Genomic DNA, 23,579 nt, shown 5'->3' with positions numbered 1-23,579 from the left:
CGGCAAATTCCCAATTGCCGGGTGGCCATGCACCAGCACAGGGAAACCTGTGGACTTGCTGAGAAGGAAACATTGGATCGGACTGGGTAGAGTGTGGAGCTAAGCCCGGATCACGCTCTGAAATTTGTAAGAGTTCAACAGGAATGTTGCAAACTTATTTCTGTTTCCCGGTGTCGTCAGAGGAGCTCCCGGTGACATCAGAGGAGCTCCCGGTGACATCAGAGGAGTTCCCGATGTCAGTTGGTGGGAATTATAAATTCAAGGGTGTGATTCTCTCTCATGATATTCTGCAGATTGATCTGGAGTGGCAGCTGAGATTATCCATCTTAGAGGCAGAGAAGGTTAAGGGGAGATATAATAGATTTGTTCAAAAGGGTTTTGCTAGAGTAGTTGGGGAGAACCGGTTTCCAGTAGCAGGAGAGATGGAGGCTGTAGGAAACATATTTAAGATAATTGTCAGAGGGGGGATGAGCAGATATTCTTTTAAGAAGGGAGAGAGGAGGGGAGCGAGGAAACTATAGTCCCATTTTTTTAACATCAGTCACGAACAAGTTTCTTGTGACTAATCCCTGTCGAATGTCGACAGGCTTTGAACTACCATGGTGAGAGTGGTCCTTGCGAATCAGGTTTAGGACAGGCCCTGTGCAGCCAGTCTCCACCGCAGGGGCCTCAGTACAAACACCTTGTGCACTTGTGGCAAGACACAAACAATGCTGCACATGACTGAGGAGGGTGCCCTCTTCAGACTAAATGGCAGACTGATCACCTTAAACTCAGTAAATGAGGAGGCCGTTGCATGGCTTTGGGGATTTGCATTCCCTAAGTAAATAAAACACATCAGTGTGTGGAAGCTGCTGGAATATTTTATCAGGGGAGAGTAACTGAGCCCTTAAACAATCGTGGAGCAAGTAGAGTCAGTGAGGATTTGTGAATGGCAGGTCATGGCTGACTAACCATTTGAACTAGTCAAATATTCCTAACTAGTTGAATTCTAAGATGTTGTCACTAGCATGGCAAACAGGGAAGTATCTATGATAATTATATTGACTTCAGACGGTACTTGATAGTGTTTCACAAAAGCAGATTATTATAACAGCATACCCAGTTGGAGGTTACTGCCTGGAATGGTTTGCCTATATTTTAAAAATTCAGTTACGGGTGTTGCTGGCTAGGCCAGCATTTATTGCCCATCCCTAATTGCCCTTGAGAATGTTGTGGTGAGCTGCTGCCTTGAACTGCTGCAGTCCCTGTGGTGTAGGTCCACCCACAGTGCTGTTAGGGAGGGAGTTCCAGGATTTTGACCCAGCGACAGTGAAGAGATGGTGATATATTTCCAAATCAAGATGGTGAGTGCCTTGAGAGGAACTTCCAGGTAGTGGTGTTCCCATGAATCTGCTCCCCTTTTCCTCCTAGATGGTCGTGGTTGTGGGTTTGGAAGGTGCTGTCTAAGGAGCCTTGGTGAGTTTTGCAGTGCATCTTGTAGATGGTACACATGCTGCCATTGTTTGTTGGTGGTAGAGAAAGTGAATGTGGAAGAGGTGCCAATCAAGTGGGCTGCTTTGGAGTACTGTGTACAGTTTTGGCCTCCTTGACTAAGGAAGGATATATTTGCTTCAGTGGGGGTACAATGGATGTTCATTAGATTAATTCTTCAGGTGAGAGGGCTGTCATAGGAGAAGAGATTGACTAGGATGGGCCTATTTCCTCTGAAGTTTAGAAGAATGACAGGTGATCTCATTGAAAGGGAGCAAAATGATTAGAGGGCTTGAAAGGGTACATACTGAGTGGCTGTGTCCCCCAGCTGGACTGTCTAGAACTAGGGGTCATAGACTTAGGGGTTAATATTTAGGACTGAGAAGAGTAGAAATTTCTTCCTTCAGGAGTTGTAACTCATTGAAATTCTCCTCCACAGAGGGCTTTGGGAAGTCAATCATTGAGTAGATTAAGACTGGGATCGAAAGGTTTTTGGACACTAAGGGAATCAAAGAATATGGGAATAGAGCGGAAAAATGGAGTTGAGGTCAAATGTCAACCATGATCTTATTAAATGATGGTGTAGGCTTAAGGGGCTTTATGGCCTACTGCTGCTTCTATTTCTTATAACGTGTTAGTAAATGATGCATGTTGGTAATAAAGGCAGCAGTAATTACTCTCTGAATGAACACAGGCTTATGATCAGTGGAGAGATTTGGTGGGATATGTTCTGAGGCCACAGAAAGCATCTTAGGCAGTACCTTCCAAACCCATGATCACTACCGTCTAGAAGGACAAGGGCAGCAGATAGATGGGAATCTCACCACCTGGAAGTTCCCCTCCAAGTCACTCACCATCCTGGCTTGGAACTGTATCGCCATTCCTTCACAGTCACTGGGTCAATGAAACTCCCTCCCTAACAGCACTGTGGATGTACCTACACCACATGGACTGCAACGGTTCAAGAAGGCAGCTCACCACCACCTTCTCAAGGGCAACTAGGGATGGGCAATAAATGCTGGCCTAGCCAGAGACATCCACATTCCCATGAACGAATAAAAAAAAAATAGCTGAAATAAAGCAATGGTGTTTGGTCTAGTCTTTGTTTCCCTTTAGGAAGGACTTCAAGGCCATGGAGATACTGCATTTGCTTCTGGGGGAGGGGGCAAACATTAATTGTGAGAAGAAACAAGAAAAAATGGGACTCTTTGGGCGGGATTTTCTGGTCCCACCCACCGGCAGGGTCTTCCAGCCCCACCGAAGTTGAAGGGCTTCTGGCTGGCTCGCTGCAACAGGGCCAGAAAATCCAAGCTTTTATGTCATGAAGATTTGAGGAGATCATAACCATGAGAGGCTTTCATAAGATAAAACGATGGGATAGTTCCTTCGTTCAAAGTGCAGCGTAGGCATGGTGGGCCGAATGGCCTCCATTTGTGCTGTAAAAATCTATAATTCCATGGCACCGGAAGCTAAATTCGTTATAAAATTTAAAAGAAAAGTACATCATTGTTTCAGAAAGAAAATAAAACTAAAAACTGAATGGGGCACAAAATAGCTCAGGTGTTAGAAAATTGAAATAAAGAAGAAAATGCTGGAAATACTCAGTAGGTCAGGCAGCCTCTGTGGAGAGAAACAGGACTGGATATAATGCAGCCCATCGTGTTGGGAAACATGGTCACCAGGCCCACTAAATCACCGGGAGAGGCTGCACATCAGTCTGTCAGTGTCAGGCAAATCTCCTACGATTAAATTGGAGATGGGAATGAGCTCACGGGTGAAATTCATCTGCTCACAGTGGGTTGTCCAATAGGCTTATTATTGAGCCAAATAACCCAGGTACTCCTGGACCCACAGGAATTCAGTGGTGGCTCAGGGATTGCATGTAAGTGACACAACTTTCCCATAACTCCAGAAGACCGCCAGATAAATCCTGCTAGGTTATTGCCTGATTGAAGATGCTGAGCAGCTTGCCCCTTTCTCCCACGACCCCCTCCCTTCGATTCCCCATCCTGCCCACACTCACCTGTGGCCTGGGTCCTTCAGTGACCCTAGGCCTGTCCCTTGGTGCATTACTGGCAGCAGCCACTGCTCCCGGTGCTGCTGCTTGTAATAGAGAGCTCCAGCCTCTGATGGCCGGCTGCTCTTGGGAGGAGGAGGGGGTGTGGGGTTTCAACTGCCGGGGTCCTGAATCCTGGGAAAGACCCTCAGCCTGACAGGCCCTTAATTTGCTTGGGCCTCCCCTCAGGTGTGATGTGGATTTCAAATCACTTCTTCAACTTGGGGGCTGAACCCATATCAATTACATTAAAATGCACCCATGGAGTTAACGATTCAGGTTGTTGACCTATCATCAGAACTGGAAAAAGTTACAGCAGGCACAGAAACAAGGAGAGGGGGAGGAAAGACCATTACCATTGATATTCCATTATCATTCCCTTTTGCCTTGCACCATCATCTCTTTTTTGTCATTTAATCTCTCCTGAGTTCCACCCTACACAGATCCTCCCTCTTGTTCTTTTCATCACTCCTCCCTTTCTCTGCATCCATACTGGCGTTAAACCTATGTTGTACTTGTGTAATAGCTGTACCCTTCTCCAGTTCTGGTAATCGGTCATCGACCTGAAATGCTAACTCTGTTTCTCTCTCCACAGGTCTGCTGGGTGAATGGACAGTGATTTCAAACAGGCTAGGTATCAGGTTGGGGCTGAATGGTTTCAACCTCTCCTGCAAAATTCAGATTTATTTCCATGATGTCTCATGAAAAATAACTTGAAAGGCGTCATAGCATATGAGACAAAATTAGTAAAGTGCTAATTCAGCTCATGCACCAGCATTGTTCAATAGCTTTATACAGAATATTAGTCCATTAGAATAACCCTGTCTCTCTAAATGATTAATATGCATTCTCCCAGTTTGCGACATAACAGCCTGACATATGATTGTTGTGAAGAATTGGCCTTTGTTATCAAGGAGAATTCGAGATTATTGGACCTGGACATCAGTGGAAATAAAATAACTGATTCAGGTGTAGGATGCCTGTGTCAAGTGTCGAAGAACAACAACTCCAAAATACAGTGTCTCAGGTGAGCATCAGTCAGCATTATTTTGCAAATTCCAATGGGTGACTTTCAAGTGAGCACAACGGGATAATTCTCTTCTCCCCTGGAAGTGCTGTTCTTTGCAGTCTCCAGTTGATGGCCTCAAGACCCAGTGTTGTGATGGAACCTTTACTATAATGGTGATCTTTACTATAAACAAGAGTGTTCGCACATGTAGTTTCTACATTCATCATAGCATAATAGCTTCATTGAATGGTAAAGCACAGAAGAAGGCCATTCTGTTAATTGTATATTAATTATATGCAGGTGATGGGCATTTACTGGTCATTCACTTGAGCCCCTATCAATAGATACAGACTGAAACAGTGTTTTTGGGTTAGGAGGTATATGCTTGTAATGTGTAACTATAAACAAATATGAAAGTGTGTAAAGATTGGTTCCAGTTCCATCCTTCGCCAACTGGAATAGAATAATTCAGCTCATTTTGCCTTGCTGGCTATTTGGTAGAACTATCCAATTAGCTCCTTCATCCTTTCCCCATAGTCCTGAAATGAATCCCTTTTCAAGTATTTATCCAACTCATTTTTGAAATTTACTTTTGAATCTGCTTCCATCTCCTTTTCAGATAGTACATTCAGGCCAATACAGCTCACTATGTAAAAAAACATATTCTCATGTTGCCTTTGCTACTTTTGCCAAGCATCTTAAATCTGCATTCTTTGATTAGTGACCCGCCTTCCAGTGGAAACATCTCTTTACTTACTTTATCAAACTCTTTCATAATTTTGAACATCTCTATTAAATCGCTTTCTTTGCTCTAAGCAGAGCAACCCCAACTTCTCTAGTCTTCACACAACTGAAGTCCTTCACCCTGGGTAAGATTCCGATAGATCTCCTCTGACCCGTCTCCCAAGGCCTTGATATTCTTCCTAAAGTGTGGTGTCGAGAATTGTACTTAATACTCAAGATGAAGCCTAACCAGTAACTTATAAAGCTTTACCTAACTTCCCTGATTTGGATTCTATGGCCAGAAATTTTCCCCGTCGGGGGGGTTGTGCGGGGGCGGGCGCGAACCAGATTGGCGCCCCCGATTGGGGACCCGCCACCATTTTATGTGGGTGGGCCAATTAATGTGCGCGGAAGAGCGCAGAGATCTCCCTGAGGCACGGAGACACCCGCCTGATGTCACCCCGCTTCATTTTACATGTCGGTGAGTGGGCCCCCCCCCCCACCCCATGCCTTTGTTCATCAAGACAAGAATTCCATTTGCTTTAAAACCACTTTCTCAACTTGTCGTGCCACTTCCAAATATTTCCATATGTGAACCCCCAGGTGTCTCTGTTAAAATCATAGAAAGTTTACAGCACAGAAAGAGGCCACTTGGCCCATTGTGTCCGTGTTTGGCCAATTCACGAGCCACCCAGCCTAATCTCACTTCCCAGCATTTGGGTCCATTTGGTTACAGCATTGAGGTGCGTGTCCAGACACCTTTTAAACGAGTTGGGGATTTCTGCCTCAATTATCCTCTCAGGCAGTGAGTTCCAGACGCCCTCTGGGTGAAAAAACTTTTCCTAATCTCCGCTCTAATCTTCCTACCAATCATTTTAAATCTATGCCCCCTAGTTACTGACCTCTCTGCTAAAGTAAACAGGCCCTCCCCATCCATTCTATCCAGGCACCTCACAATTTTGTACATCTCAATCAAATCTTCTCTCAACCTCCTGTTCCGAGGAGAATAATAGCCCCAGCCTATCCAATCTTTCCTCATAGCTGCAATTTTCCAGTCCTGGCAACAGCCTTGTAAATCTCCTCTGTACCCTGTCTAATCCAATGACATCCTTACTGTAATGAGGTGACCAGAACTGCACACAGCACTCAAGCTGTGGCCTGACAAATGTTTTATATAAAATGAAAGCAGAAAATGCTGGAAAGACTCAGCTGGCCTGACAGCTTCTGTGGCGAGAGAAAGAAAGAGTTAACATTTCTTTTCCCTGTGAGTTTTTCTGCTGAGTTTTTCCAGCATTTTCTGTTTTGATTTCAGATTTCTAGCAGTATTTGCTTTTACCTTAATGTTTTATACAGTTCCAGCATAACCTCCCTGCTCTTATATTCTATGTCTCGGCCAATAAAAGAAAGGATTCCATGTCCCTGCAGGCCTTTAAGATTTATACCATATTGCCTCTGCTCACACTTCATTCCAAATAGCATCATTTCACATTTTGCTGTTTTACTAGCCGTGTACCATGTATCTCTCCATTCTTGCCATACGAAATCAGCCATGACCCTCCTCACCGGTCACACATTTTAAAGTTTTGGGTCGTTTGCAAGCTTTGAAATGACGCATATGTTGGCCATATGCCCTTTGGAAGTTTGATTGCAGTCGAAGCACTTTAACTGTGTGAAAGAAAAGGCTCAATTTGACGGACTATTAAACTCAGCAAAAGTAACCTGACAAGCGTGAAGTTGTGAAAAATGGAACTAGCATTTCGCTGGAAACGATGTCCAGCTGACTGCATTGATGTTTGAAGAATTATAATGATGAGTGAAAATGCTCATGCAGGAAAACTGGGGACAATGATGAGGGATTTGGGGCACAGGGCACAATTTTGAAATTTGAAGACAACAGGAAATTTGGAATTTGAACCCTTGACTTTCTGACTCAGACAAGAGATTGACACTAATACCACTAATCTGTTTTAAGTTTGTATCATGTACTAACCACTGTTAGTCCAGTCACTTTACATTCAGATCCTTTATAAAATAAAGCAATTGACCATTGTCTGATTTCCATTATCATAGGATTTCCTTGAATGACCTCTCCGCAAATTGTTGCCAGGATCTCGCGTCCCTTCTGGTTGAACTGAGAACAATAAACGAGCTTCATCTTAACTACAATGTTCTTGGAGACTCGGGTGTAAAGCACCTTTGTTGGGTCTTCAAAGTTCGAGGTACTGGAATGGAAACACTAAGGTAAAATGTGTTTTTCGTCAAGAATTAACATGTGAATATAAATAAAGCTATCATTTATCGGTATTGGGTCAGTATTAGGAGCTCCTGTTCTTTTTGATATATATTAATGACCTGAATTTGGGTACGCAGGGCATAATTTCACAGTTTGCAGATGACACAAAGATCGGAACTGTATTAAGCAGTGAGGATGGTAGTAGCAGATGCCAGGTGGACGTATACTTGTGAAATGCACAGACATGTGACAGATGGAATTTAACGCAGAGCAGTATAAAGTGTTACATTGTGGTGAAGAATGGGGGTGAGGCAATATAAAATAAAGTCATGGAGTTATTTGCAGCTCAGAAAGAGGCCATTTGGCCCACTGAGTCCATGCCAGCTCCCTGCAGAGCAGCCCAGTCAGTCCCATTCCCCTGCTTAATCCCTGTAACCCTGCAAGTTTGTTTCCTTCAAGTGCCCACCCATTTTCCTTCTGAAATCATTGACTGTTTACACCTCCACTACCGTCGTGGGCAGTCAGTTATCATGGAACAGTTACAACACATAAAAAGACCAGTCCAGTCTTTGCTGGCTCTGTGAAGCTTAAATACTGGGTGTAACAATTCTCACTTATGCTTAAATAAAGTAACTGTTACAATGGGCAAACTATTCTCAGAATTCCCCTTGTATAAAACTTCCCTTAAAATATTTGACAAGTAAAACCACATATCTATTGCTTCTCCTCGAGCCAGCTAAGGTATTTTTAACCATTCCTTTTATTTTCTTTGCTTCCCAGACAAGGGCCAACATTTTACATTTTCACCCACCAAGAATATTATAAGCTGAGCTGTACTCAAAAATCCATCTGAAGGATTGGCATGGGAAGTGTCACTAAAAAGGACTAATTTCACGCATTCAAGTGTACAATTTTAAAAGGGGTGCAGAAACAGAGAGACATGGGGGTATGTGTAAACAAATCAAAAAATCATAGAAAGGTTACAGCACAGAAGGTCATTTGGCCCATCATGTCTGTGCCGGTTGTCTCCAAGAACAACTCACCTAGTCTTTGTCCCCTGCTTTTTCCCCATAGCCCTGCAAACTTTTTCTCCTCAGTTAATTATCCATAGTGAGGAACCCCATTATAAACCTTCCTCCCATCTGAAAAACAGCCATTCACCACTCTTCTCTGCTTCCTTTCACTCAACCCATTTTGTATCCATGTTGCCCCTGTCCCTTTTATTCCATGAGCTCTAACCTTGCTCAGAAGCCTCTAACCAAATGCATTTTGGAAGCCCATGGACACCACATTAACCACATTACCCTTATCCACCCTCATCAAAGAACTTAAGCAAGTTAGTTAAAAATGATTTGTCCTCAGGAAATCCAAGATGGCTTTCATAAATTAATCCACATGTAGCCAAGTGACTATTGATTTTATCCCAAATTATCGTTTCTTCCAACAAGGTTAAACTGACTGGCCTGCAATTGCTTGGTTTGTCCTTGCATCCTTTTATGAACAAGGGTGTAACATTTGTAATTCTTCAGTCCTCTGACACCATCCCTGCATCTAAGGAAGATTGGAAAATTATGGCCAGTGCCTCTACAACTTCCACCCTTACTTCCCTCAGTGTCCGTGGAGACATCTGATCCCAGTCCTGGTGAATTATCAACTTTAAGTAAAGCCTGCCTATCTAATACATCCTCTTTATCAATGTTTAGCCCATCAGACATCTCAAATACCTCTTTCTTCACTGCGATTTTGTCAGCATCTTCTTCCTTGGTAATGACAGATGCAAAGTAGTCATTTAATACTTAGCCATGCCCTCTTTGCATAAATCCCCTTTTAGATCCATACCTAGTCATCCTTTTACCAACCTTTTCCTACTTATATGCCTACAGAAGACTTTTGGATTCTCTTAGCTGCCAACTTCTTCTCATACTCTCTCTTTGCTTCTCTTATTTGAATTTTTCACTCTTCCCACCCCGCCCCCCCCACCACCCCCCCCCCACCGAACCTTCTATATTAAGCCTGGTACTCAATTCAAAATTATGAGGGATCTGGTCAGAGTTGATAGGGGAAAAATGTGCCCATTGGTGGAACGATTGAGAACAAGAGGGGATATTTAAAATACTTGGCAGAAGAAGCAATGATGACATGAGGAGAAACATTTTCAAGCAGCAAATAGAAAGGACTTGGAATGCAATGACCCAGAGTGTGGTGGAGGCAAGTTCAATCAAAGCAGTCAAGAGGAAATTGGATTGTTATCTCAAAATGAAGAATGTGCAGGACTGGAGGGAGAAGGTGGGAGAGTGCAACTAGATGAAATGCTCCTTCAGAGAGCCAGCATATACACGATGGGCCAAATGACCACCTTCTCCATTGTAAGCATTGGAAACATTCTGTATTTTATGATTTCTTCCTTTCTTTATGCCACTATTTAGAAAGCCAAAATGTATTCAAAACATATTTAAAGTGCAGGGAGTTGCCACATGGGGTTGAAAGCCTGGGCGTCATATTTAAAGGACAACCAGACAGCCTGCACTGTCCGTTCCACCTTTGGCTGGCCATTGCTCCACTCTTCCTTGCTAACCCTTCCTCCCTCCCTTGGTTACCCTCCACACAACTTGCACTGCCACCACCCAGTCTCAAGCAGAAGCTGGCACTTACAGACACTCCCTAAAGGGAATGATGCAGTGGCAACTCACCATTAATCGTGGCAGAAGTCTACCTTGCCAGGTGCACGACACTTACGTGCAGTCATGAATGGGAACGTTCTAATTTCTCACTGGCAGGGAACATAATTTGGAGGGGTGACTTGATCCTGGCGAGCTAGCATTCATGATAAGCTAAAGGGCACCCCAACATTGTTCGCCGGGAAGTTCGCTCGACCCGCCTTTTAGTCCTGAGAACAGAATTGCAAAAGTCCATCCCAGTGTCGGGAAAATTATTTTTGGACTTAAGCCAAACTAAGTTCCCCCGCCCACAAAGCTTTCCCACTGCCAGCGGGCCCGGAAGATTCTTCCCCCTATCTTAGCACCTGTTCTGGCTCTCAGGACCCTGTGTCTGACCTGTTGTAACAGGGTCTAAGGGCCCATTGCCTTACATGACTCCGTGTCTCAGGTGCTCTCTGTTTTTCCCAATCCAGTGCCTCACCAATTCTAACAATCTCTCAAGCTGCAACGTCTCCAACGTTCTCATAGTTTTTAGAATCCCAATTTGTCAGAGGTTCTCACAGTGTTTCACAACCCAATGTCTGACTTGTTCTCATACAAAAGTAAAACACCGTGGATGCTGGAAATCCGAAATAAAAACAGAAAATGCTGGAAGATCTGGCAGTATCTGTGGAGGGAAAAATGGAGTTAACGTTTCAGGCTGATGACCTTTCATCTCTGTGGTGACTGGGAAAATGGTGACTGGGGGGTAAAACCACGTTGGTACGGTTCCCCGACATGTTGCCAACACCAGGGAAGTTTCCTAGGGGCAGGAATGTGGATTGCTGCCTGCACCAGAGAGGTGAGCAGCAAACTTACATAATAAGGACCCCAGTTAGGGGTGATTTTCCATCCCTGTCAGCATTTTGCTGCCAGTAGAGTGGTCCCACCACCTCAGCTTGATGAAGGCTGCCTCCCTGCAACAGGCCGAAGCTCATCAAAGCTGGAGACTCCACCACCCCCCCCACCAACCAAAGTGGGGGGGTGGAGTTCCGCGAGCATGAAAGTTACACCCGTGGTCCCAGTGATCGAAGAGGGAGAGATAGCCCCTCACACCTTCCCCCCTTTTGAAATAATGATTGATTTTTACACCTCTGAGGGCACCTCCATTTTGAGTCACCCTCGAGTTCTCCGACCTGCTTCAGCAGCACCCACTTCTCTGACTGGCTCTAGAGATACTTGCCCTCTGATTGGACCAGCAGTATTGTGAGCCTTAATAACACGGCAAGCGCAGAGGTGAACAATTGGGCCTCCTCTGGGAATAATGCTGAGTTGGCCTTGTTCCCAAGGCTTTATTCCCAACATTGGGGTCCTGGAGCCCACAGGAAAATTTTGTCCAATCTCTCAAATGCTCTAACAGTTTCCCAGGATTGAATGAGTGGTTTTAATAGCCATTCAAGACCCAATGCCTCATCTGTTCACACTAGTCAATGTTTCATTGCTTCTGACTGCCTCGCAGAAGCCAACGTCTCACCTTTTCTAACAATGCCTCACTATTCAATATTCCATCTGATTAGATTGGACAGTCTCTCAGGGTTCAATGTGATTGAACAGTGTCTCAATCAGTACCTGATGTCTCACCTGTTCTCTCAACCTCTCAGTAACCAGTATCTTACCTGTTCTAACACGTTCTTAGGATTCAATTACTCACCCATTTGAAAAGTTTACACACAGAAGAAGCTGCTGATTCTAATTGTCTCAGTACCATGCAAGTCTGATTATCATCCGTTTTAGCAGTGCCTCAACCTCCAACACAAATGTCTTCTTGCTGTCTTCCAGAGTCTGTTGTATCACATGTTTCTACAGTTACCCAGAGCCCACATGTTCTCTATTAAACAAAATAGTTTATTTTACAGATTAACTTTTGATAAGAGTTATTGTTAGCATTGTTTTTAGGTGTATTTAAGAAGGTGAAATATTACATTCCAACTGTAATATATTTTATAATTCAATGGATAGCAGAAGGATGAAAGAATGAGTGGCTGCAAAACTTAAAGCTAGATGATACTATTATTTAGGATGGAGAATGTTATTCTTGCATTGTTTGTGAATAATTTTACCATTTGTTGCTTTGTGCACCATCTCTCAATCTCCCTCATATTTCAATGTTTCTCCATCTTTTTTTTTGTCTTAGAATATTTATAGATAACATTGTTCTCAAATTTGTGTATCTAACTGTGTCTGCCACACATTTTTTCTCTTTTGGTCTTCATACCTCCTTGTGTTTCTCCTTATGTGCTTGTCCCTCTTGATCTACCTTTCTATTTATCTACCTATCTTTATTTATTTCCCTCTATCTATCTTTGTCTCTATCCATCTCTATTTCTCTAACTCTACCCCTGACACATTATCTCTTTCTTTTTCTATCTCTATTTTTCTTTCTATCTATCTATCTCCTTCTTTCTGTCTTACTCTATATATTCCTTTCTGTCTGTCTGTTCCTATCTCTCTTGCCCTCGCTCTCTTTTCTCCCACCCCATCCCCCCAACTCTGTTTCTTTCCCCTTTCCTTCTGCCTGTCTGTCTGGCTCGCTTCATCTCTCTCTGCTTCTTTCCCATTTTTCCCTCTCTCTCCTCTCACTGGCTCTCACTCTCCACCTCTCTTTCTCTGCTTCTCTTTCTCCCCATCTCTGTCTCCTTGTGTGCCTCTCTCTCTCTCTCCCTCTCTCTGAAACTTCCCCTTCCTGTCTCTTTCTCTGTCTCTCCTCATTGCTGTGCTTGCTCTATCTCTCTCTACCACTCTTTCTATCTGCCCCCCCACACTCACTGTGTGTCTGAGTCTTTCTCCTTTCCTCCCCTCTCCTCGTTGTTTCTTTCCCTCCACCTCTGTCTCTGTCTGCCCTCCCTCCTCACTCTCCCTGTGTGTGTCTCTCTGAATCTTTCCTTTTTCTGTCTCTTCCTCTCTCCCCCCTCACTCTGTCATCCCCTCCCTCTGCCTTTTCTCTCTCATTCCCACCCTCTCTCCCCATCCTTCTCTGAATCTCTTTGCCCCTGTCTTTCTGTCACAGTCGCTCTGTATCTGTCTCACTGCTTCACCTCTCCTGTTGTTGAATAGCCTGAAGAGAAATTATCTGACGGATGAGTGTTGTGGAGAGCTCGTTTCTGCTCTTTGTGCGAAGAATACCCTGAAGTTCCTGGACCTCTCCTTTAATGGATTTACAGACAACTGTCTGGAGGACTTCCGCCATCTTGTACTGAACTGTGCCAATCTGGAAGAGCTTGTGTAAGAGTTTTAATTGCTTTCTGCTTTGAATTTTATTTGTCAAATAAAGTCTGTGATAAATGTTGTCTTTATTAACATGCCAAGGACACAATGTTGTTGACTTCTTGCTAACAAACTTGAGTACATACTCTTATTCACTTACTCTAACCTGGGATCTGAGGGATATTTATTTACCTGTGGCTTTACTGGTCTTGTCTTCACCTCATTCACATATGTTGAGATGCAAACCACTGTCATTGGTTTTCCTTATTTTATTGATTCTACCATTGCCTCAACCTTCGCTTCCCAGATAAAAGCCTGGATTTTCACCAAGTCAGGTTGACTTGGGAGCTCTTTAAATGGATGATGTTCCCAATTCCAGGATTCTTGACCCCATATCCCGGGCTGTCTGATCTTTTTTCACACACTGTCTCTCTCTCTCCCTCTCTCCCCTTGTGTGTGTGTCTTTCCCTGAATCTTTCTACTTTCCATCTCCCTCTCTCCTCGTCTCTCTCTCTCTCTCTCCACCTCCTCTCTGCCTGCCTCTCTCTCTCCTTACTCTCCCTGTCTCTCTCTTTCTCTGAATTTTTCCCCTTTCTGTCTCCCCCGCTTTTTTTCTCACTCTCTTTTAGCTCTCTGTCTCTCACCCCCCTCTCTCTGCTTTTTCCCCTTTTCTCTCTCATTCCTTCCCACTCCCCCCATCTGGAAGCTGGAACATCTTCTGAAAAAGAGTCATATTGGACTTGAAGCATTAACTCTATTTCTCTTTTTACAGATGCTGCTAGACCTGCTGAGTTTTTCCACTGCTTTCTGTTTTTATTTTATGATACGTAAATAGTTTTGATTACACTCACATGGATAATTCAGAATATATAATCATAGAATGGTTAGAGCATAGAAAGGGGCCATTTGGCCCATAATGTCTGTTCTGACCCTCTGAAGGAACAATTCACCTACTGCCACTCCTGTATCTTTCCCCATAACCCTGCAAGTTTTTCCATTTTAGATAATGATCCAATTCCCTTTTGAAAACCACAATTGACACTGCCTTCCCCACACTCTCAGGCAGTGCATTCCAGATCCTAACCACTCATTTTTCCTCACATCGCCGTTGGTTCTTTTGCCAATCGCTTTAAATCTCTGGTTCTCGACCCTTCCACCAATGGGAACGGTTTCCCTCTTTCTCTGTCCAGACCCTTCATGATTTTGAATACCTCTCTATCAAATCTCATCTCAACCTTTTCTTCAAGGAGAACAGTCCTAACTTCTCCAATCTATCTTCATAACTGAAGCTCCTCATCCCTGGAACTATTTTCATGAATCTTTTCTGCACCCTCGCCAATGCCTTCGAATCCTTCCTAAAGTGTGGTGCCCAAACTGGACACAATACTCTAGTTGAGGCTGAACCAATGTTTTATACAGGTTTAGCTTCCTTGTTTTTGTACTCAATTCCCCTATTGATAAAACCTAAGATGCTGTATTCTTTATTAATTGCTCTCGGAATACTGTCCGCTTGCCTGGGTGAGTGCAACTCCAACAACACTCAAGAAGCTTGACACCATGAAGGACAAAGCAGATCACTTGATGCTGCCCCTTCCACAAATATTCACTCCCTCCACCACCGACGAACGGTGGCAGCAGTGTGTATCATCTACAAGATGCACTGCAGGAACTTACCTAGACTCTTTAGAAAGCACCTTCCAAACCCACGACCATTACAATCTAGAAGGACAAGGGCAGCAGGTAGATGGGACCACCACCACCTGGAAGTTCCCCTCCAAGCCACACACCACCCTGACTTGGAAATATATCGCCGTTCCTTCACTGTCATTGGGTCAAAATCCTGGAGCTCCGTACCGAACAGCACAGTGGACTGCAGCAGTTCAAGAAGGTCGCTCATACCATCTTCTCAAGGGCAATTAGGGATGGACAATAAATGCTGGCCTAGCCAGTGATGCCCACATCATGTAAATGAATTAAAAAAAAACCTGTGCTGCCACCCTTAATGATTAATGCACGTATACACCCAGGTCCCTTTGCTCCTGCAGCCCCTTTAGAATTCTACCCTTTATTTTATATTGTCTCTTCCGCCTACCAAATTGAACCACTTCACACTTCCCTGCATTAAATTGCATTTGCCACTTGTTTGCCCATGCCACAAACTAGTCTATGTCCTTTTGAAGGCCTACACTATCCTCCTCATGGTTCACAATACTTCCAAGCTTCGTATCACCCATAGGTTTTGAAATTGTGTCTTGTACACCAAGGTTTAGCTCATTCATATGAATCAGGAAGAGCAGGGGTCCCAACACCAATCCCAGGGGAACTCCATTAAGAACCTCCCTCCAGTCGAAGAAACAACCGCTCACCACTGCTCTGTTTCCTATCACTTAGCCAATTTCCTATCCATGTTGCTACTGTCCCTTTTACTCCACAAACTCTAACTTTGTGTCTGTTGTGCAAAACTTTATCAAATGCCTTTTGGAAGCCCATGTACATTACATCAACAGCAATATCCTCACCAACACTCTGTTACCTCATCAAAAAACTCAAATACGTTAGTTAAGTATGATTTGTCTTTAACAGATGCATGCTGGCTTTCCTTAATCAACCTACATTTTCTCAAACGACTATTAATTTTGTCCTGAATTATCGTTTCTAAAAGCTTCCCCACCACCGATGTTAAACTGACTGGCCTGCAGTAGCTGAGCTTATCCTTAAGCCCTTTTCAGAACAAGGATGTAACATTTGCAATTCTCCAGTCCTCTTGAACCGTCCCTGTGCCTAAGGAAGATGGGAGAATTATGGCCAGTGCCTCTGCAATTTCCACTGTCGCTTCCTTCAGTATCCTTGGAGCTGGTCCCGGCGCCTTATCAACTTTCCATCTGGAAGAATTCTACACAGCCCCTGTTAAACAATTGTGTTTTTTTTGTTTAATCTTTTACAGATTACAAGCAAATTGTTTCAGTTCCCAAGGTTGCAAAGAGTTGGAGAAGCTGATGGAGTCCAGGCTTAATTTACAAGTTATAACAGAGTGCAACCTGTCTGAATCTAAGAAGTTTGCTGTTGAAAAAGACTGGCTTTGGTGGCCCATGGATGCAGTGTTGATTTAGCCAGTGTTGGTGAAATCGCCCTTGAAAGAAGAATCAAAAAGGAAAAACCATATTTGCAACCAACCCCCCCCCCCAACCCCCGCCACTGGCACTCAAAGACTTTGGCCCTTAGAAACGACTTGGTGAGTCATGTGAGGGCATCATGGACCTGTTATTGGTCAATCTTGTGTTACTATATGCCATTTGTCCCTCTGATACAGTCAGACACAGACTAGTTGGGTTGGGGGAGTGGGTCACTGAACTTTTAGCATGGAGGAGTCTCATTCATTATCAGAATTAACCAGACAAATTGACTAAGAACAGCCATATACCATCACCCATAGAATTCAGAATGAGCTACCAATTAAGGGTACTGTATAGTGGTTATGTTCTTTGACTTCTTCTTACACCTAGTGGCACATGCGGTGCTTGTGCTAACATATGTTTCCATAGCTAGTTTTTCCTGGAACAGGTCACTAGACTGTCCCTGGAGGCTATAGCTTGAGGGGGACCACTCTACATCAAGCATGGCTGACCAGGAGACTCTCCTGCTTTTACCATCTGCCAACGGCATATTGGAAGGATTTAAAAGTTGATAATCAACCAGTTTGACCAAGGTATGAATGCATCTCCCTTGGCCATCGAGTCCTGGAGTGGGACTCATACCCAGGGCTTCTGGCTCAGAGGCAGGGATGCTACCCACTGTGCCACAAGATCTCTCCAGTGGTTATGTAACTGAAGGAGGGATCTAAGAGACCCAGGCCAATAAGATGGAGCTGAGAGTTCAAGGTCCACCATGATAATTGAGTAATTTAAATTGAGTTAATTAAATAAGTCTGCAATTCACAACCCTGGCGCAACATGAATTCTCTCCCTAAACCTCTCTGCCTTGCTTTCCTCCTTTAAGATACTCCTTAAAATCTACCTCTTAGACCAAGTTTTTGGGCATCTTTCTTAATAACTCCATATGTGACTCAGTGTGGTATTTTGTTTTATAATGCCTCTGTGAAATACTTGAGAAAGCTTTATTTTGTCAAAGGTACTATGTTAATACAGACTGTTGTTGAATAAAAAACTTGTATCAGTAATGATGACTATGAAACTACTGAATTGTCGTAAAAGCCACTTGGTTAACGCTTTAGGGAAGTAAGCCTCCTACTCTTATCCAGTCTGGCCCATAACTGACTCCAGACCCACAGCAATATTGTTGACTCTCAACTGTCCTTTGAAATGGCCTAGCAATCCACTCAGTTCCATCTGCAAAAAGCAGGACAAATCCAACCAGACCATGTATTACTCCTTCACTCTACCCTCAATCATCAGCAAAGTGATGGAAGGTAGTGTTGGCAGTGCTTTCAAGCAGCGTTTACTCAGCAATAACCTGCTCACTGTTCAGTCTAGGTTCCGCCAGTACCTGTTGGCTCTGGACCTCATTACAGCCTTGGTTCAAACGTGGAGAAAAGAGCTGAATTCCAGAAGTGAGGTGAGACTGACTGTCCCCGATATCTAGGCAGCATTTGACCAAGTGTGGCTTCAAGGACCCCCAGTAAAATTGAATTCAATGGGAACCAGGGGGAAAACTCGCCACTGGTTAGTGTCACATCTAGCACAAAGAAAGATGGTTGTGGTTGTTGGAATGCAATCATTTCAGTCCCAGGACATCACTGCAGGAGTTCCTCAGGGTAGTGTCCTAGGCCCAACCATCTTCAGCTGCTTCATCAATGACCTTCCCTCTCTCATAAGGTCAGAAGTGAGGATGTTTGATGATGATTCCACAGTGTTCAGCACCATTTGCGACTCCTCAGATACTGAAGCAGTCTGAATCCATATGCAGCAGGACCTGGATAATATTCAGGCTTGGTCCGATAAGTGTCTAGTAACATAAGCACCAGGCAATGACTATCTCCAACAATAGAGAATCTAACTATGTCTGCATGACATTCAATAATATTACCATCACTGAATCCCCCACTATCAACATCCTGGGGGTTACCATTGACCAGAAACTGAACTGGACTAGCCATATAAATACTATGGCTACAAGAACCTGTCAGAGGCTAGGAATCCTGCAGTGAGTAACTCACCTCCTGACTCCCCAAAGTGTGTCCACCATCCACAAGGCACAAGTCAGGACTGCGAAGGAATACTCTCCATTTGACTGAGTGAGTGAAGCTCAAATTAACACTCAAGATGTTTGATACCATCCAGGACAAAGTAGTCCTCTTGACTGACACCCCATCCACCACCTTAAACATTCACTCCCTCATCCACTGGCGTAACAATGTATGCTGCAGCAACTCATCAAGTGTCCTTTGACAGCGCCTTCCAAATCTGCAACCTCTACCACCTAGAAGGACAAGGGCAGCAGATGCATGGGAACGCCACTGCCTGCAAGTTCCCCTCCAAGCCACACACCATCCTGACTTGGAAATATATTGCTGTTCCTTCACTGTCGCTGGGTCAAAACCCTCCTGTTGGTGTAACTACACCGGATGGACTGCAGTAGTTCACAAAGGCAGCTCACCATCACCTTCTCAAAGGTAATTAGTGGTGGGCAACAAATGAGTAAATTAAATTGAGTTAATTACCTGTCAGCAATACTCATATTCCATGAAATAATAAAACTCATCCACATGCCCCATTTACCTTTTCTATTTCCTTTCTTCCTAAAGTACTTTGATTATTGATTTGTCACAGAAAAAGACAAAGTGCTATTGGCAGGATCTCCTGATAGGCTCTCCCATCTGCTGCTCTCATGCTGGCACAGATTATTGGTGGGTTGGGTGTGCAGATGACAGTCACCAGGGGCCCCTCATGGGTGTCTATCAAAGTCGTCGGGCAGAAAATACAGCGCAGTGGCGGCCTTCCAGTGAGAACTTGGAGACAGAGCATCAGATTTCCTTGCATTGCAGAGGCCAACAGCTGGCTCCAGTGGCCCTGCCTTTGCATGGCAGATCGACAGCAGCAAATCCAAAGACTGTTTTCCCACAGATGAAGGAACCAAGTGTATAGTCACCAAATTTGCTTAAGGAAGGATATGCCTCCATTGGAGGCAGTTCGGAGAAAGTTTACTACGTTGATTTCTGAGATGAAGGACTTGTCTTATGAGGAAAGGTTGAGTGGGTTTGATCTGTGCTCACTGGAGTTTAGAATGAGAAATGATCTTATTGAAACATATGAGATCCTGAGGGACTTGACAGGGTGGATGCTGAGAGAATATTTCACTTCATGGAGGAACCTCGAACTGGGGCCACAGTTTCAAAATAAGATGATAGCCATTACAGAGACATGGCTCCAGGATTGGGACCTGAATATTGAAGTGTATGTGGCAAGGGGGTGAAATGTTATTGGCAGGAACGTGGAGTTGAGGTTACAATCAGATCAGCTATGATCTTATTGAATGGCAGAGCAGGTTCGAGGGGTTGAATGGCCTACTCTTGCTCTTAATTCGTATGTTCATAATGTTCATATGCTTTCCATTTAGGACAGAGATGAGGAAACAGGAAGCTCTGCTTGGAGGGTTGTTAACCTTTTGAATTCTCTACCCCAGAGAGCTGTGAGTCAATGGATATTTTAAAGGTTGAGTTAGACAGATTTTTCATCTGCAACAGAGTCAGGGTTTATGGGGCAGGATAGTGAAGTAAATACCACAATCAGATCGAGCATGATATCTTTAGATAGTGGAGCAGGCTCGAGGGGTCATCTTATGTCTTATAACGAATTCAGAGGAATAAGATTGCAGTTAATTTTAAGTCCAGCTAGATAACCAATACAGACAGTTTAAGGTTAGGGTTAATTGTCAAATTAGACATGACATCTAATCTATAGGAGTTAGGGTGAGGATTAGGGCTAGAGTTAAATTAAAGGTTTAAAGTTCAGCATTTAGGGGCAGGGTTAGGAATTAAAATTAAAATTAGGGTTAGGGTCAGGGTCAGGTTTTGGGTTAGGTATAGCTTTAGGATCAGGGTTGAGGTCTGTGGTTAGGGTCAAGATCCTGGAACTGCCTCCCTAACAGCACTGTGGGTGTACCTACACCACATGGACTGCAGTGGCTCAAGAAGGCAGCTCACCACCACCTTCTCAAGAGCAACTAGGGATGGGCAATACATGCTGGCCCAGCCAGCGATGCCCACATCCCATGAATGAATAAGGAAAAGGGATTTAGGATTATTATGTGGTTAGGGCTAGACTTTAGAGATAAGGATAGAGATTAGGATTAGGGCTGAGGGTAAGGGGTAGGGTTAGGATCAGTGTTAAGGTTAGGCTTAGGAGTTAAATTCTGGTAAAAGCAAAATACTGCGGATGCTGGAAATCTGAAACAAAAACAGAAAATGCTGGAAAAACTCATCAGACCTAACAGCATCTGTGGAGAGAAAGACAGAGTTAACATTTCGAGTCTGTATGACTTCTTCAGAGCTGAAATTCTGGGTTTGGCCTTAGGGTAATGAATTAGGGCAGAGTTAGAGTAAGGGTAAGAGTTATGGTTATGGGTAAGGTTAGGGTTAGGATAAGTGTTAGAGAGTTGGGTTAGGTTTATGGTTTAGGGTAAGATTAGGGCCTGGTTTAGAGTTATGGTAAGGGTATGGTTAGGAGTTAGGGTTAGATTGATTTAGAGTCAGGGTTAGGGTTTGGATGAGGTTTAGAGTTAAGGTCAGGGTTCAGGATTAGGGTTATGGATTTAGTGTTAGGATTAGGATTAGGTTTTGGGGATAGGGGTAGAGTTTAGGGATGGGGCTGAGGGTTAGGGTGAGGGGTCAGGTGGTAGGGTCAGGGTTAGGTTTAGGGCTTAGGGTTAAGTTTAGGAGTTAGGTTTAAGTTTAGGAGTTAGGTTCAGGGTTTGGGGTTAGGGTTACAGTTAAGAGCAGGGTTAGAGTAAAGGTAAGAGTTGGGGTTAGGACTGGGGTTGAAGATGGGGCACAGGTTAAAGTTTGGGGTTGGGCTTAGGGGTTAGGTTTGGAGGCAGGGTTAGGTTTTAGGGTAGGTTTCTCCCACTTTTTGAAAGCCCAGGCGTCCACTATTCTGTTGAAACAGCTGCACCCTAGGGAAAATATTGCTTGATTGATGGCTGTTTTTCTCTGATTTATCGCATAACGTTTATTTGGACAAGCTAAAGAGGTTCTAAGTCCTTGCGGTTTCTGCTACGGTTTTTTTTAAGAGGCCTGGGTGATTGACACTTTTAGAGGGTGGTGGTCCTTATCAGTTCACTGATTTCTATGAATGAATGATGGTTTTTTTCAAAGCTGCTTCACACATGTTATTGTTACCACAGGGGTCAGTGGTCCTGTACTTAATGTATACTTGATGAATGGACATGGAAGTGCTATATGTTGGAGGGTATGAGGGGCTTTGGGGGGTTGGTGGAGGGGCATGGATTGGCTTGGAAGGTATGAGGGGCCATGGGGGGGGGGTGGATGGGGGCATGGGTTGGCATGAAGAGCCATGGAGGGTTGTTTTGGAGGCATGAGTTGGCCTGTGTTGGCATGGATGGGGTGTGGGGTGTGAGGAGGAGTGAAGGGTGAGGGCTAGAGGGCTGTTTTTTGTGTTTTTAAAATTTTTTATTGTAACTAGGACGAAGCCCCAGAGCCCCGAGCCTGCCTCAGCCCTTGGGGCTGCCTCTGAACTCTTTCTGGGGGTGGTGGGCTCGACTTCAGTTACCTCCCACAGCCCCAGAATGAAAATCCCGCCTTCGCAGGCACTTTCTCCCAAGGGAATTCCCCGACTCCTGCTGTCTGCCACAAAGATGAAAATCCAGCCCAATATGTTTCATTTCCACGGAATTTTTATACATTTCTTTGTGTTTTTTATAAGTTATCCACAAATCAAACTTAACCACTGGTTTCCTATTCCTAAGAGGGCACCTCCTCTCTTCACAGAATCTTAGCAGCACAGAAGGAGGCCATTCGGCCCATCATGTCTGCACTGGCTCTCCAAATGAGCATTATGACCTATTGCCGTTGCCCTTGCCTTTTCTCGTGCCCTTGCACATTGTTTCTACTTAAATGATCATCCAATGCCCTTTTGAATGCCTTGATTGAACCTGCCTCCACCACATTTCCAGGCAGTGCATTCTAGACCGGAACCACTCGCTGTGTGAGAAAGTTTTTTCTCACGTCACACTAGCTTCTTTTGCAAGTCACATTAAATCTGTGCCTCCTCGTTCTTGATCCTTTTACGAGCGGGAACAGCTAGTGCTTAGGCCAACACTGGGCACAGAATTGTCCATTTCTGAAGGCAAAGTGCTATAGCTGCAAGAAGAAGGATCATCTTGCCAACACAAGTTACTCACAGAGAGAAACTCTCAAGTTCCTCTGGTTACTGGGAGCTTCTCCAATCGAAAGATTTTCAGCTCGTGAATTTGTGATGCAATCTTATCATCAAATTTGTCATGTCTTTACAGACAAAAACACTCGTATGGGCAACATGGCCATTGCCAACAGGTAACTAGTTTAATCTGATTTTTCCTTATATACATAAACACATGAATGACCACAAGATTGCATTATTACATCTTTGTTTAATGCCAATAGCAGAAAATATTCTTCAGTCAGTTTATTTTTATGTCATCGACTAAATATCAAAGTTCACTGTCCATGGGCTGGGAGTCCCGCCCAGTTATCTGTAAGGTACAGCAATGTTTTACTGCAGGAGCTAACACACTAGCTGTTAAAACTCTACTGGCGTAAAACCAACAAACCTCTTCTCCATTTCACTCCCTTTAGAGAAACAATGTGGAGATCTTTCCTTTCTGTTTCACTTGGGCAGAAGCGATTTAAAAGCTAGCCAAAGATTGTGTCCACTATGTTAGCTGTGTCAGAGTGGTTACAGTTAGTCGTTGCTTCAACTGCTGCTTTTACTGAATTCTCTGGCAAGTGCAGGACTATTCTAGTGCTCAATATGGAAAAATGTTAAAATGTCACAATGACTTTTATTGTTCAGCATTTGTGTAAGTTTTTTTAACATAAGTTTAAAAAACTGCTTCTGGCCCTATCATTCCATCTTTCATTTCCTGTAGGAAACATTTGCTGTTGCACAACCACCTTCCTGTAGCTTCATGCATTCAATGATTGGGTTCTGCAAGGCTCTATGATACCCTTTT

The 23,579-nt window shown here is 43.9% G+C and overlaps 1 protein-coding gene across 1 annotated transcript in view; it reads left to right on the top strand.

Moving 5' to 3' along the window:
* LOC121271523 (NACHT, LRR and PYD domains-containing protein 3-like) overlaps positions 1 to 17,563 on the top strand; it is a 111,471-nt gene extending 93,908 nt beyond the window's left edge. Inside the window, exons 10-13 of the mRNA XM_041177503.1 lie at positions 4,386 to 4,556; positions 7,332 to 7,502; positions 13,245 to 13,412; positions 16,339 to 17,563. Of these exons, the coding sequence (XP_041033437.1) occupies positions 4,386 to 4,556; positions 7,332 to 7,502; positions 13,245 to 13,412; positions 16,339 to 16,504 (676 nt within the window). The 3' untranslated portion in view covers positions 16,505 to 17,563. The remainder of the gene's footprint in view (positions 1 to 4,385; positions 4,557 to 7,331; positions 7,503 to 13,244; positions 13,413 to 16,338) is intronic.
* Positions 17,564 to 23,579: the final 6,016 nt, after the last annotated feature.

Source organism: Carcharodon carcharias, chromosome 31 (assembly GCF_017639515.1).
Source record: "Carcharodon carcharias isolate sCarCar2 chromosome 31, sCarCar2.pri, whole genome shotgun sequence".
Lineage (NCBI taxonomy): Eukaryota > Metazoa > Chordata > Chondrichthyes > Lamniformes > Lamnidae > Carcharodon > Carcharodon carcharias.
Note: the sequence above shows the minus strand (reverse complement) of the source record. Positions and strands in the feature narration are given on the sequence as shown.